This window comes from Penicillium hispanicum (assembly GCF_028827665.1).
Source record: "Penicillium hispanicum strain IBT 35686 chromosome Unknown utg000004l_segment0_segment0, whole genome shotgun sequence".
Lineage (NCBI taxonomy): Eukaryota > Fungi > Ascomycota > Eurotiomycetes > Eurotiales > Aspergillaceae > Penicillium > Penicillium hispanicum.
In genome coordinates this window covers 1,089,423-1,104,040 of record NW_026623196.1, presented here as the reverse complement: position 1 = coordinate 1,104,040, position 14,618 = coordinate 1,089,423, and the positions used below count along the sequence as shown (strand labels likewise).

General features: G+C 52.6%; 6 protein-coding genes across 6 annotated transcripts; 5 read left to right on the top strand and 1 right to left on the bottom strand.

The window, feature by feature from the left end:
- Nucleotides 1–19: 19 nt before the first annotated feature.
- Nucleotides 20–1,545, bottom strand: N7459_004164 (putative 2-methylcitrate dehydratase (PrpD); the record flags this gene model as incomplete). The annotated part of the gene is made up of 2 exons (XM_056943348.1): nt 20–1,158; nt 1,215–1,545. The coding sequence occupies 2 exons, from the start codon at nt 1,543–1,545 to the stop codon at nt 20–22; spliced, it is 1,470 nt and encodes a 489-aa protein (XP_056800231.1).
- A 771-nt stretch (nt 1,546–2,316) lies between these two features.
- On the top strand, nt 2,317–4,265 carry N7459_004163 (uncharacterized protein; the record flags this gene model as incomplete). Its single annotated transcript, XM_056943347.1, has 3 exons — nt 2,317–2,358; nt 2,406–2,534; nt 2,643–4,265. Coding segments are annotated over 3 exons (1,794 nt in total), but the record flags the coding sequence as incomplete, so codon positions are not given.
- Nucleotides 4,266–4,927: 662 nt separating this feature from the next.
- Nucleotides 4,928–7,101, top strand: N7459_004162 (aminotransferase-like domain-containing protein; the record flags this gene model as incomplete). Its single annotated transcript, XM_056943346.1, has 7 exons — nt 4,928–5,191; nt 5,298–5,375; nt 5,518–5,560; nt 5,617–5,784; nt 5,839–5,915; nt 5,964–6,788; nt 6,844–7,101. Coding segments are annotated over 7 exons (1,713 nt in total), but the record flags the coding sequence as incomplete, so codon positions are not given.
- A 1,518-nt stretch (nt 7,102–8,619) lies between these two features.
- On the top strand, nt 8,620–10,174 carry N7459_004161 (uncharacterized protein; the record flags this gene model as incomplete). The annotated part of the gene is made up of 3 exons (XM_056943345.1): nt 8,620–8,805; nt 8,863–9,184; nt 9,246–10,174. 3 exons carry the CDS (start codon nt 8,620–8,622, stop codon nt 10,172–10,174), a joined length of 1,437 nt encoding a protein of 478 aa, XP_056800228.1.
- Nucleotides 10,175–10,845: 671 nt separating this feature from the next.
- On the top strand, nt 10,846–11,781 carry N7459_004160 (uncharacterized protein; the record flags this gene model as incomplete). Its single annotated transcript, XM_056943344.1, has 1 exon — nt 10,846–11,781. One exon carries the CDS (start codon nt 10,846–10,848, stop codon nt 11,779–11,781), a length of 936 nt encoding a protein of 311 aa, XP_056800227.1.
- An 87-nt stretch (nt 11,782–11,868) lies between these two features.
- N7459_004159 (putative serine/threonine protein kinase) lies at nt 11,869–14,588 on the top strand (the record flags this gene model as incomplete). Its single annotated transcript, XM_056943343.1, has 4 exons — nt 11,869–12,312; nt 12,368–12,482; nt 12,539–12,708; nt 12,762–14,588. The coding sequence occupies 4 exons, from the start codon at nt 11,869–11,871 to the stop codon at nt 14,586–14,588; spliced, it is 2,556 nt and encodes an 851-aa protein (XP_056800226.1).
- Between the last annotated feature and the right edge of the window lie 30 nt (nt 14,589–14,618).

Sequence of the window (14,618 nt, the reverse complement as noted above, 5' to 3'; positions counted from 1 at the left end):
TGAGCCATGATTCCTCAGATCAAAATTTGGATCGAATCGCCGGACGAGTCAACAGGTCCACAAAGTCTTTGACCAACAGATCATCGTTCCGAACTGCCTGTGCAATTCGATCAGCTTCCGTCTTTGAAAACATATACGCCATATTCCGCAGCAGCTTGTCACCCAATACTGCATTTGTCCTCGGATGCTTCACATGTCCAATGGGATATTCCACCACAACTTCGGGAATGATGGACCCGTCATTCAACGTCACGGCCAACCCTGCACCGATGCTTTTCTTCTCCAAGTTCAGATAATCCTGGGTGAACCCTGGATCAGGATTGACGTGAATTCTTTGTCTAAGGCATGTCAAGTCTCGGCTAGTTGCCCACGGACTGTCGTCCAAATAATCAACAGATTCAGGCGCACTGCCTTTCAAGAATGCCAAGGCGACTACGTATTGTATGCAGTGGTCACGATCAGCTGCATTGTACAGGGGACCACTCTTATTTATAATCAGGTCGGCGGCTGCTGTGGTTCGCAGGTCAATTCGGTCGATTTGTTTCACCGGGTTCGGTAGCCCGGTTCCCTTCAAGTGCGGAAGTTGAAGCAGTGTTGCTTCCACCGCTGACACCGCATGTCCCTCTACCGGCATGGTCTTGAATAGCACATTTTGGATCGTCCACGTTCCAAAGGCCTTGGGAAACTCAAATCCTTCTTCACCAAAGGTTCGAGCCCAAAATCCCCACCGCTTGGCAGACAAGGCCTCTGGTGCTCCGGGTTGACCTGCTCGAACATAAAGCGCCATTTGCACAGCTCTCCGGGCGGCATCTCCAGCTGCCCATCCTTTCCTTGGGATTGTGTTCCCTCGAGATCGGTAAACCCGAGTGGGCTGTCCATCCATCCACACATGCGAGATAGATGCCATGGTTTGCGCCTCGGTGAGCCCGAGCAACCAAGAAACAACAGCAGCCGAAGCCAGTTTGACCAAGACCACATGATCGATCCCATAGGCATTGAACGAATTGGACATCTGATAACACCCCTGTATCTCATATGCCTTTATCAGTGCACTCAGTAGCGTTCGCATCGTCAAGGGCGGTCCTGTATGAACGTATCTGCCCGAAGCCGATGCGCGCGACAGCCAATCCATGACAGCTAGGATGGCTGCGAGATTATCTGCAGCCTGCAATTAAGTTCTCGTCTGTCAAATCCCCAATGTAGTAAACTCCCACCTGAAGGGTGCCCCCATTCCGCTCCGCCCAGGGCATCGTTGTGATCCAAGTATCGTATTAGAACCCCGAGATCAAATGCACCCTCCACAGGATCCACCTGCAAGTCGGTGCCAGGAACCCGGAATCCATCTGGCACGGTTGTGCCTCGGATGGGAGGGCCAAGTAGCGCCCCGCACTCGGTACTTGTCGCTGCAGTTTCGATGGCGCATCCCAGGGCGTCGAGGAGAGCGGTGCGTGCTCTGTCCCATACCGTATGATCGGCTTCGTCAATCTTGTAGTGAAAGACATAGTGTGCGACGTCGGCGATGGGCTGGTCATATGGAACAGACATATCGATGATGTGTTTATCCTGCTGTGTTTAGAATAGACAAGGTAGGTTGAGTGACAAACTACTCCATCCCTCAGTATTTATAGCCTCCCAGACGGCGAATGTAGCTCCTCATCTTGCTCTTCTACTAAGAGAACGTTTCTCACGGTTTTTTATTCTGTGAAACTAGCTCGGCCCATTTCGGCCTGCAATAAATTGTCCGGAGAGAAGTCGTAGCTCCGTCGGGGATGCTATGGCAAAGTACCACAGCAAGGAAGGGAAGGATTATTCAAAATCGGGCTTAATTACTCGACCTGAGCTGGAGTTGCATTAGAAAGTTCCTTCAGGTACCTACTTCACCCAGCAAGGTCTCCAGAGCGAAGAACGTTGGCGATTACACCTACGCTCCCACGCTCCCATGCCCGAGTTTAGTAATCCCATCAGCGCAGCAGCGGTCCTCGCTTTTCGTCGGAACACGATTCGCAATCATTCGCAATGGCTAAAGGCAGCACGATGTCGGCGTCCCCGCACTCGCCCTCTCCACCGACGATCGGGCTTGTCTCCGAGGGAGAAGACAATTGCCGCCCATCCAAGGTTTCCCCAGATCCGCCCGCTTTATCAGGAACCGAGTTTCCGCCTTCCCCCACTCGGTGTTCTATTTCTCAGTGCTGTTGTTCTTGTGAATATTTTGTCTTGCGTTCGGAATATATACTCTCTGCTAGATCGTCACTAGATCCCAGTCATGTACGAATGTCGCTCCGACTGCTGCGGGTTGGAAGCTAATGACATGGCAGGGTATACACGGCATCATTCGCTTTTTTCGAAGCTCTGTGGGAGGTAATTGAGATCGGAAATAACCAGGGCAGCACGCAGTGCTAATGAAGCTCCAGGGCGGCGTCAGCCATGTCTTCGTCAACCTGGGATCTGACCACCCTTCCATCCTAGAGGCCATGGTGAAGGGCCAAAGGGAGAAGAAGGACCAGTTCCCTACAATCATCACCTGCCCGAACGAGGTATGTACACGCCAACGTGCAATCCACAAGCCGAGAACCAGTTCCTTGAGCTGAGAACCCTTACCTCGGTTACTCTCGGGGGTGGACTCCGCTGATCGCATGAGATAGATGGTCGCACTCTCGATGGCAGACGGCTACGCTCGTCTGACCGGAAAGCCGCAAGCTGTGGTCGTGCATGTCGACGTCGGAACACAAGGCCTGGGTGCTGCCGTCCACAACGCCTCGTGTGGACGTGCCCCGGTTCTGATCTTTGCCGGCCTTTCGCCATACACGATAGAAGGTGAGATGCGCGGCTCGCGCACTGAATACATCCACTGGATCCAAGATGTGCCAGACCAGAAGCAGATTGTCTCCCAGTATTGTCGGTACTCGGGGGAGCTGAAGTCGGGTAAGAATGTGAAGCAGATGGTCGGCCGCGCACTGCAATTTGCTACCAGCGACCCCAAGGGGCCGGTGTATCTTGCCGGAGCTCGAGAAGTTATGGAGGAGGATGTTGAGCCTTATCAACTCAACCAAAAGGTCTGGGGTCCTGTGGCCCCGGCTGCTTTGCCAACAGCCGGCATTGAACTGATCACATCGGAACTTGTCGCTGCGCAGAGCCCGTTGGTGGTTGTGGGATACACGGGCCGACAGGCTCAGGCGGTCACAGAGCTGGTTACTCTGGCGAACAATTTCAAGGGAGTCCGGGTGCTGGACACTGGCGGTAGTGATATGTGTTTCCCAGCTAACCATCCGGCATGGCTGGGCCTTCGATACCCAGGCCACGAGCTTGTGGAGACCGCTGATTTCATCCTGGTGATTGACTGTGATGTGCCATGGGTACCAACTCAGTTCAAGCCATCAGAATCCGCGAAGATTGTGCATATCGACGTCGACCCGCTGAAGCAGCAAATCCCTGTGTTCTATATTAACTCCATGGCAACGTTCCGTGCAGACTCAACTACGGCCCTCAAGCAGATCAACGACTACGTTGCGCTTAACAGCCAAGTGTGTGGGTTTATTGGCTCTCAGGAAAACATTGTCATGGGCCAACACCGAGACGAGGAGTACTTGAAGCGACGCCAGGAAATTGCGGATTTAGCAGCAGTCCCAGAAGGCGGGGACACTGCCCCTCTGAATGTCTCGTACCTGATGTCGCAAGTTCGCAAGGGATGCCCAGATGACGCAATCTGGGCCATTGAATCCGTGACCCTCACCCACCCCGTCTCCGATCAGATCGCTGCTACACTGCCGAACTCATGGATCAATTGCGGTGGGGGTGGCCTCGGGTGGTCTGGCGGTGGTGCACTGGGCATCAAGCTTGCCTCGGACGTACAACACGGGGGCTCCAACAAGGGCAAGTTTGTAGTTCAGGTGGTTGGCGACGGTACATTCCTGTTCTCTGTGCCTGGGTCAGTCTACTGGATCTCACGGCGCTATCACATCCCGGTCTTGACGATTGTTCTGAACAACAAGGGTTGGAATGCGCCGCGACGAAGCATGTTGTTGGTCCACCCTAACGGCGACGGTTCGCGTGCTACGAACGAAGATTTAAACATCTCGTTCGCACCGACCCCTGACTATGCTGGAATTGCCAAGGCCGCCGCCGGTGGAGAGATGTGGGCTGGTCGCGCTTCCACCGTGGCAGAGCTGGCGCAGAAGCTGCCCGAGGCCATCCAGAGCGTGCTCCATGGCCAGGGTGCAGTTCTGGAGGCACAGCTGGATGGAACTGTGGGTAAGTATATCGGGCGATTGTGAGTTGGGGGCTATGTGAAAGATAGTGATTCATATGGGAAACAACTGTTCATTCGGCGATTGAATCCTTCGTCGTGGAGTTCTTGATCTTAGACTCGTATAGATCGAGCGTATAAGCTGATCGCCGATGCCGGCGATAGCCTTATCTAGGCGGGGCGCAGCTTATCACCAGACGACGCCGTAACCGTATTGCGGACCATACACCGCTATTTGCCGCCCGTTCACGGAGGACGACTGCGTATTGTGCCGTATGACCGCAGCCCCTCCAATTAATACTGCGATGTACATATATGCGCTGCCCGCACCGCGCCCTACCGTTGACAAGGGCCCAGCATCGGCATCACCCTGGACGGGGCCGTTAGATAACAGAAATCCCCACCGCCAATGACCCCGCGATGCCTGGATCCAGCTTCCAAATCGAATTCGAACTCCAATTGTCCTGACGACCCGCCTGCCACGATGAGTCATGCGTCACCTTCGGATCCACGCTGCCGGGTGGATCAAAGCTGTAAATTCCGCCGGTGCTCCTTGAAATCGCCTCCCACCTCCTATTCTACGACACTGCCGTCGCGCTCTTCTCCTTTGGCAGAACTGTGTATCTTCGTCGTGAGCTGTGACGCTTCTTATGTTCGCGACGCACCTGCTGAATCCACGCAGAACCCTTTCGAGCCCCAGACCCGCCCGCCCTTATCGCCCAGATACCCTCCGAACGAACCTCCCCGCCGCACTTACCCTACTCGCCCATTGTCGCTATGAGCCCGCCTGCTCCGTTGGATGTTGATATGGTGGGAGTCACTGATACCTCGGCTGTCCCAATCCCCGACCCGTTGACGGTCAATGGCGTCCCGGGGTGGCGCCAGAAGAAGGCGCAGATCCCCACTGGGGTTGCGGCGCCGTGCAACAGTGATATGTTCAAGAGTCCGGTACGACAACTCGAGATTGGCGGGAGTTAGTGTGGACACACTACGGTGGACACGGACTGTGAACCAACGCGGCGTTGCTGATCAATTGTTTTCTGGGTGGCTATAGGCATGCTACACCAAACCCAAGGCGAAGCGATTCGAGCGTAAGTTTGGAACCCTGAACACGAGAAGCCAATTTGGCCAGGTGGATTGCTTGTTGGGCTCTTCTAGAACATATGTTGATTCATGTTACAGGCCATTTCTCCCTCGAGTCCAATTCACGCAAGGTTCGTCTCGTAGTCAGTGGTAGCACGAGGAATGTCGGTGTTAATGCGATCTATCGCTAGAGTTCCACTTTGAAGACTGCTGCGCAATATCTGAATAACCCAGGTACAGTTGTACAATAACACCGTGACTGAAGTAGAGGCACTGACATTATTACTCAGGCATGATCTCTCTGGGCGGTGGACTGCCTTCTGCCGAATATTTCCCTATTGAACACCTCGACATCAAGGTTCCTACCCCTCCGGGCTTCTCTCCCGAGGCTACTGAGAAGTCTGGCACTGTTCTTCGTGCTGGCAAGCACGACATCAAGGAAGGAAAGAGTCTCTATGGTAAGTGCTTGTTCTTATGGCTCTGGAGTATACAACTGTGACTGACAGGGTTAGACCTCGAGATCGCTCTTAACTATGGTCAAGCTACCGGAGCTGCGCCGCTTCTCCGATACGTCACTGAACACACAGAGGTATGCTATCTATCAAACCTATTTTATGAATCCAACTGACACTGGGAGATTATTCACAAACCTCCTTACTCCGACTGGCAATGCACGTTGGACGTTGGAAGCACTTATGCTTGGGACATCGCTCTCCGCGTATTCACTGAGCGAGGTGACTACATCCTTATGGAAGAATACACATTCGCCAGTGCCGCTGAGACTGCTTTCCCTTTGGGCATCAAGGCTCAGGGAGTACCCATTGACGAGCAGGGTCTTATCCCTGAGGCCATGGATGATATTCTGAGCAAGTGGGATGCCGATGCCCGTGGCGCGCGCAAGCCCTTCCTCTTGTACACTATCCCGACAGGCCAGAACCCCACCGGAGCCACCCAGTCGGCAGAACGCCGCCGTGCCGTGTACAAGGTCGCACAGAAGCACGATCTCATTATTGTCGAAGATGAACCATACTACTTTTTGCAGATGGAGCCTTATGCGGGAGAGGGTGGTACAGCACCTCCCCCACCCTCCACTCACGAGGAATTCATCAAGTCCCTGGTGCCCTCCTTCCTGAGTCTCGACGTTGATGGCCGTGTGGTGCGCCTCGAATCCTTCTCCAAGGTTGTCTCCCCCGGTTCGCGTGTCGGCTGGATTGTTGCTTCCGAGCAAATCATCCAACGTTTCACCCGTACTTTCGAGGTATCTGCCCAGAACCCCAACGGTATCTCCCAGATCGTTCTGTATAAGCTCCTGGATGAGCACTGGGGCCACTCCGGCTTCTTGGACTGGCTCATCAACCTGCGCATGGAATACACCAACCGCCGCGATGCACTCCTCCACTCCTGCGAGAAGCACCTGCCCCGGGATATTACCCACTGGGTGGCCCCTGCCGCTGGCATGTTCGTAAGTTTTCCCCTGATTTGTTCTCATGCATCACACGTACTAACCATCTTATCAGCACTGGATTGAGATCGACTGGCGCAAGCACCCCGGTATTTCTGCGGGCAAGTCGCGCGAGACCATTGAAGAGGAGATCTTCTTGGCTGCTGTTGAGCACAACGTGCTCCTGTCCCGCGGTAGCTGGTTCAAGGCGGAGCGCTCAGCTGTCATGGAGAAGATGTTCTTCCGTGCCACTTATGCTGCTGCCTCATCGGAGAAGATTGACGAGGCCATCGCCCGGTTTGGAAAGTGCCTGCGGGACCAGTTTGGCCTGTAAAAGTCCGGTATAACCCTGCACAGTTGTCTGGCCTCTGCATGTAGACAGCATCGTAATTCTGCAAAGTGACGATGGGGAGAATGTCAATAGAGTATGAGTCATTGGTTCCTGGATGGCGGGAGCATCACGAGGTGCTATGCATGGGTGCCGACTATAATTTACGTCTTATGCACAGGTGTTGGAGATGCAGTCTGTTTCTTCCGTTTTAGTGTTCCTTTCTCGCCGCCTTTGCCAACGTTTGCCTGTAGCTACATAAGAGCCTAACTTGAGCGACCTTTGATATATTACTCCATATCACTGCAGCTCTCGCCAGGAAAACATGGATATCTATTCGCGTGCTCAACTAAGCATCCAGTCCTGGACAGATGAGACATCTATTCCGACTCTTTGCCTAGAAACACCAATTCGCGCATTTCTCCCTGGCTCCAATTGAATCCGCTGCGACTCCGTTGCTCCCCGGATTAGCTCCCAAAGAAGTTATTTTAGCGGCTTTGGCACATCGCCCTGGAGGTACCACTGGACCTATTATAATCTAGGCTAGAATTGAACCCAATCGGAACAGTGGAGAATATGAAGAAATACATTCAGGTACGCTATCTAGAGCACACTATATGTGAGGCATAGCTATTTAAGGTTGTTAAAAAGGCATAGGAACCCATTAATAGAGATTCACTGCGGTAGCTGGGAAATAGTATGCCAGCTCGCCTACGGGAGGGTATCAACAGATATAGAGGTCAAATTGCTGGCAAAGTAGTGATTCAAAGATATAATTTGATAGGGAGAAGGGGGTATGTATAGCTCGATCATAATCGATTTCTGTATTTTTTTCACTGTGTCAATTTCATATGTTTCTAAGGCGTCCAAAGAAGGCAAGATTTCTCTAAAATTTGGGTGTAGGGGTAGTACTCTTGTTCAAGTGCCTGAGATCTTCCATGAGATTAAATTTCGTTCAAGGGCCCGCTTGATTGGGTCGATGACTATTGAGCCAGAATAAGAGCATCATATCGGCCACTCCGTATGGGCACGATTTCCTAAAAACATATAGGCAGATTTTGATAGCCGTTCAGCATGTAGCTCAGATCACAGGATGGAAATATGATGCTGCTACTACCTCCCATCAGCCTCATCTCTCCTGACTCACAAGCAGGGTCTTCAGGCCCCTATCGCCTAAAAATGGGGGCCGAGCTAGCGGCGCTTTTTGGCTTAGAGGCTCTTGGCAGGGTTCAAGCAACCACTCAACGACTGAGTCGAGATGCGAAAACACAAGCGAGGGAACTAGAGGCTCTCTCGCAGGCTACGGCACTGTTACCGTAACAGGTCCCTATGAATAATAATAACTAGGCCGCTTTGCTTGCGGTTGGCCCCTTTAAATAAGAGCCCGTAGCTGCTGTCTTGGCGATCCGATCAGCAATTATTATCTCCCTCACGCTCGTTTGCCTCACCTGAGTAATAATCAGCCCGCGTTTGCTTTTCTATCAGCCTTACCGTTCCTACCCACGTGTTTCACTGCAGATCGCCATGCGTAGTGGGTCGCCGTGGCTGTTGGCTTTGCTCGGTGCCGCTCTCACCAGCGCTGTGTCGCTGGAAAGGCGGGATGGGCTGGCGGTTGTGGAAGTTCCCTACACACATGGGCGAGTGAGCTCGAAGGGTAACCACCGGCGGTCGAAGAGAAGCAGTGTCGTGGACATTCACGCCAAGGTCGAGGTAAGCGCGTGGTGGACCGATGATTGCTTCTTCATCCATGCTGACGAGTCGCATTAGGAGAATGCTTTCTATACCAATATCACCTATGGCACTCCGCCGCAAGAGTTCAACGTGATCTTTGCGACAGTCGGCAATGAATGCTGGTTGCAGGGCGTTGATTCTTCTGACTGCGGTCTTTACATCAACGAGTCTCTATGTGGTGGCGATGGGGGTTACAATCGAACAGCCTCGTCGACGGCGAAGCTGCTCGACCATTCTTTCTTTGTTAACGATACCGGATCTGGGGTTAACGGTGAGACTGTGACGGATACCATGACCATCGGTGGCGCAACCATCCCCTCCATGAAGATGGGTGTTGGGGAGAGCGGGATCACCATGAGTAAGTTGGTCCTTCGACTGAATTATAGATCGCGGATACTGATGTGAAATGATTTCAATAGACACCATGGGCCTGGGATACGGGAATTCGTCCTCTACCTCACTGACTCAAGCTCTTGCTGATGCAGGCGTCATCAAGTCTCCAGCATTTAGCCTGTATAGGACCTACTCAGACGAACACGATCCTAGTGCTGCCGAGAATCCGGGGAGGATTCTGTTCGGCGGTGTCAACAAGGCCATGTACAATGGCACGTTGTACACCTTCCCCATTGTTGACAGCCCCGCTGGTCTTCCCAAGGCGCTCCGAATTAACATGACCGGTGTTTCAATCAATGAGACTGCCGCTTCGCCAAATAGCTTCCCCTCTGACGCCGTGTTCGATGTTTACACTGAGTTGACCTACGTCCCGGAGGCTGTTGCAAAGGACCTCTTCGCCCAGTTGGGTGTGACCAAGATGCCGAAGAAATACGGGCAAATCACACTCCCTTGCGACTTGAGCTTCAACGGCACCATTGCACTCAAATTCGGAGACGCCGTCTTCCAGTTCCCCATTGGAGCTTTCGTGAGCACAGACAGCCCTTACTCTTTTGATGTTGAAACCGACGATGTCAATGATTGTTACTTCGACATTGCAGCCAACTACAACTACCAGGACGAGGGTAGTACTATCATTGGAGCCAAGTTCATGCAGTACATCTACGCAGTCTTTGATCTTGGAAACGACCAAGTATCTCTGGCGAATCGCAACTACGAGGCGTCCTCTGACGACATCGTTGAGATTGGCTCGGGCAAGGATGCTGTCCCGGGCTCAACCTTGCAAGATAGTAACGGTGGAAATGGTGCTTCTGGTAGCTCCGGCGGCTCCGGCAGCTCCGGCAGCTCTAGCAAGAGTGACGGGGATGGAAAGAAGTCTGCTGCTTCGCACATTGGAGGAGCCATTGGGCTTCATTCAATATTCACAGGACTGGCTGTCTGGATGCTTATTAATTGAGAAGTGTCTAGTTGGTCTGTTGCCAACTTTTTTGATTTAAATACTTCAATACCATAAACTGGAGCAAGCAATACCTAGCTAATAAAAAGGATATTTACCTTCTTACCCAGCAGCCCTTCTTCAATATTAAGCTTGAACTAATGTAAGAAATCCACAAAACTCTCCTTAATATCCTTCTCTAGCAAGATCATAGTGCAGCGATCTACTCCTAAATCAAAGAGTATACTCGGTGGCGCTCGATCGGCGCCTGAGGCGCCAATGTATCACGTGCACGATTCCTGGTCTCGACCAACTGAAGATGAACACCTCTCAGACAACCCAGAGCATTCCCATGTCATCTTCGACGCGTTCAAACCCTGGATTTTGAAGAGGACCATTCTGATACACTGCTGTTAGCAGTTATTACATCTCCAGATTCTGCGGCGGCGCGTTGAGGTCCACCAACTACCGCCGTTCCGTCCAAGAAGTTCATTCATCGAGGCGTAGTTTACGCCAGTGTATCGCTCCATCTTCGTTGCAAGGTTAGTTTTCGTCACTTCAACTTCATCCTCTTGAATTATCGCTCCCCCCTCTCCCATCTGCGCTTCATGCGCGACCTTCTACAACCCGTCTCTTGTCCCTATTTCCCTTTCAATCAATCAGACCTGCAAGCAGCAAATTGAAGTAACACAATGGCTGATGATGAATCGCAGGGTCAACACCCTGCTGAGGGGCTTGCATCCTCGGCTAGTGACCGACAGTTGCTGCTTCGCGTTTTCGGACAATCCGCGCTCTCTCTGGGGCTGTCTGACACTGAGCGGGAACATACGCTTAGCCCCGCCAATTCGCTCATATTGAGTGGCTGGGCAACTAACCGATCATTTGATCCTCTGCGACCCAAGTATGTGTCTCGCATGAGGAAACTGCCTTTGCCCAGACTAATCATCACTCCCAGGAAGCGGGTCCATCTGCCACGCATTGGACCTTTTGAGTATGGGTCTCGAGATCTGCTAGACGAAGAAGACCTTTCGCCTGGCTTGGAAGTCTATGCTCTTGGCTCAGATCCTTTTGCGAAGTCCAGCGCATTGATCTCCGAGCTGCTAGAGATACTCGAAAAACAAGTGATCTTATCGCCCAAACCTGATATCAGGCCCCATATCTTCAGTCCCTCGAGCTCCTCGAACTACTACAGCATCTCAAGCGCTACAGAATATTCTGGCCGCCGCTCCAACCTAACTCCTGACACCTCCATTCTTTCGCCATTCTCTCCAAGTGCTCATGCCCTTCGTCGCAATTTCAGCCAGTCGTACGAAGATCTCATTGAAGGTTATCCACTGGACGTGAGCTGTACCAGCTCCTCTTACTACGAGGAGAGCAGCTTTGGATCCTACGAGAACATTGCAGTCACGCGTCACGACCTTCACCAATCTTGCTCATTGACCCCCTTTAGCACTCAACACTCTGATCCCATCACTACTCGTACCGCCCACACAGGAGCAGCTTTGATTCAGTCTAGCGGGACCATTACATCATTTCAAACTCGACGCCGACTGCGCAAAGGTTTCTCTCGCAAACTCAAGCTTCATATTCCACGGTTCCTCAAGGGCCGCGGGGAAACCTTTCAGTAGACAGTGAGACAGTCTTCCATCTTGAACCATCCCGCCATTCCTGTCACTCTTCAATATTCCCCGACATAACCCACGAATATAGCCAAGATGGAAGCACGCGGGTCCCATTTTCTGGACCCATCGTCTGCCATGGCAGCGATTACTCGACACAAAGCTGAAGCGATCAAACTGGCTCGAGAGCAAGGAGTAGCAGTGAAAGAGATGTGCCGCCGAGCGAAAACAGAAGTACCACCTTATGAGTTTGAAGAACTAATCGGTAAGGGTGCCTATGGCCGTGTCTACAAGGGCCACGAGATGCCAGGGGGTCGCCTTGTAGCTATCAAGGTGCTTGATATCGACTCATTGGACTACAAGTCCTTGCGCGATTTTAGGGATGAATCCATCAAGGATTTCATCCACGAAACAAAGGTTATGAAACAGGTCAAGGATGCTGGGGCAAAGAATATCAACGAACTCATTGAAGCAATATCCATCCACTCCCAGCTGTGGTTGGTTTGCGAGTATTGCCCTGGTGGCAGCGTACGAACCTTGGTATGCTTGACAAGTTGTGTGCCATCTGTGTAGGGCCATGGCTAACCCTACTTAGATGCGTGCAACTGGGGACAAACTGGAGGAAAGATTTATCATCCCCATTGCGCGCGAGCTTGCGGTCGGCTTGCACGCCATCCACGATGCGGGGATTATCCATCGGGATGTGAAAGGTAACTAACTCTATTCTGATCAATCGTCTGAACATGGGCTAAAAGATAGTTACTAGCGGCAAATATTCTTATCCACGAAGAAGGCCGCTTGGAGATTTGTGACTTCGGCGTGGCCGGTATCCTGCAGTCGCAGCGGGACAAACGCTCGACATGGATCGGAACACCGCATTGGATGCCGCCGGAGATGTTTGCAACCCGCGGAGCAGCCCACCAATATGGTAGTGAAGTAAGGTCCAGCGCTCAGTTAACTAGTTGCTCCACTAACAATTCTTGTCCTAGATTGATGTATGGGCATTCGGCTGCACGCTGTTTGAGTTTGCGACGGGAAATCCGCCAAACTCAGGGCTTAGAGAGCGGATGCAAATCGGTCGTCAGCTAAACCGGAGTGTACCAAAGCTGGACAGCGATGTATACAGTCAAGGTCTCAAGGACCTGATTGCATTCGCGCTGGACTCAAATCCGGCTAGTCGCCCTACCATGGCGGATATTCTAGCCCATCCCTATATTGCCGATACTGATGAAGAGTATCCCACATCATCAGTGAATGAGTTGGTGAGAAACTACTACCAGTGGTCTCAGCGAGGCGGGCAGCGCATATCTCTTTTTCATCCAGGTGGTGCTGCGGCTGCAGAAATGCCGGAGACTGAGGAAGCGGAAGATGACTGGAACTTCAGTACCACGGATGGGTTTGAAAGGAGATTTTCAGTCATCGATCTAGATCAGATTGCTGCATCACTGGCTGAAATGGAAGGAGCAATCAGTCCCACCACGCCCACGCCCGAACACGACTTCAACGAGGACGTGTCTGAAGCTGAGATGGATCCCGAGCAGAAAGCCAATTTTGACGAACGTGTCCGCCGGGGTGCTGCTGCGATGGAAGGGTTGTTTGACGAAGACAAGCCGAGCTACAAATACGAGACCAAGAATGACTTTGTCCCAATCCAGCCTGCTCAGCCAACTTCTGATCTGCCCCTCCGCACGGAAACTGACCGATCATCCGTGACCTCAACCTTCATTGATATTGACATTGGCTCTTTCGACTCATCCCACTACGCAGCCGGTGCACCATCCGCTCAACCTTTCCAACTGGCCGACGCTGACACCATTCGCGCGAATCGGTCAAGTCTGCGTCTGCATCGCAACTCCAACGAGACAAGCTCACAATCCTCGAGCAGCGGCACAGATGACAACGAGGTGCACGAGGACTCCTTCCAGCCTCCGTCGGGGCCACGACCGCCCACCATGGACTGGAAATTCCCCGTGTTCATGCAGCAGGAGGAGGAACCAACCGCTGGAGCAAAGGAAGCCCCTGCACCTGATCCAGTCCAGGAAGAAGAGCCTTTCCAAGCCGAGAAGCGTGCCACCATGGAATGGACCTTCCCGGTCATGTCGGATGCGGAACAGGGAACACTTGATCGCCATGACACCGTCAAGGCTCCTGTCGCTGGGCCTGAGCGACAACCCGCCAATGAGACCCCGATATCCCGTCCCTCTACTTCAGCCTCAAACAACTCCAGCATGTCCGATTCTGACTATGATCCTTTCCGATTTGACCGTCCTACCACCCCACAGGGGTCAACCCTTCGCCACAGTCGACTTTTCGACTCGGACAAGTTCAACGTTCCCGATACCAACGAGGGCTTAGATTTTGATGCTACTACAGTCGATCTTGGCGGCCCTGGCCCTGACGAAGAGGAACCGCACCCCCAGTGGCTGACAAACAAGGAGTTTATCGATCCAAACAACGTGCCGCCTCTTCCTACAGCCATTCCGGTTCACGATGACTCCCCTGGCACTTCTGTTGCAGTCTCCGAGCCCGGCTCGCCTGTTTATTATGAGGACCTGCAAACGGCTCGCCGAACCATGGCCCCTCAAGCCAGCCCGCCCAAGCCTACTCAACGTGCTGCCATTTCATTCCCCGACCTGGTTCCGCCGAGTGCGGAGAGCTTAATGGAAGGAGCTGATGATACTGTCGTTACTGCGGAGCTGGATCGTTTGTTGGGTGACTTCCTGGGTGCTCTCTCCGCCACTGGGGAGGCACTTGCATCAACCAACGTTGGGACCCAAGGCAAGAAATCCAAGGGCGCCGCAAAGACGCGCAAGTGAACTCCCTTATGTGCACTCACCATTTCCATA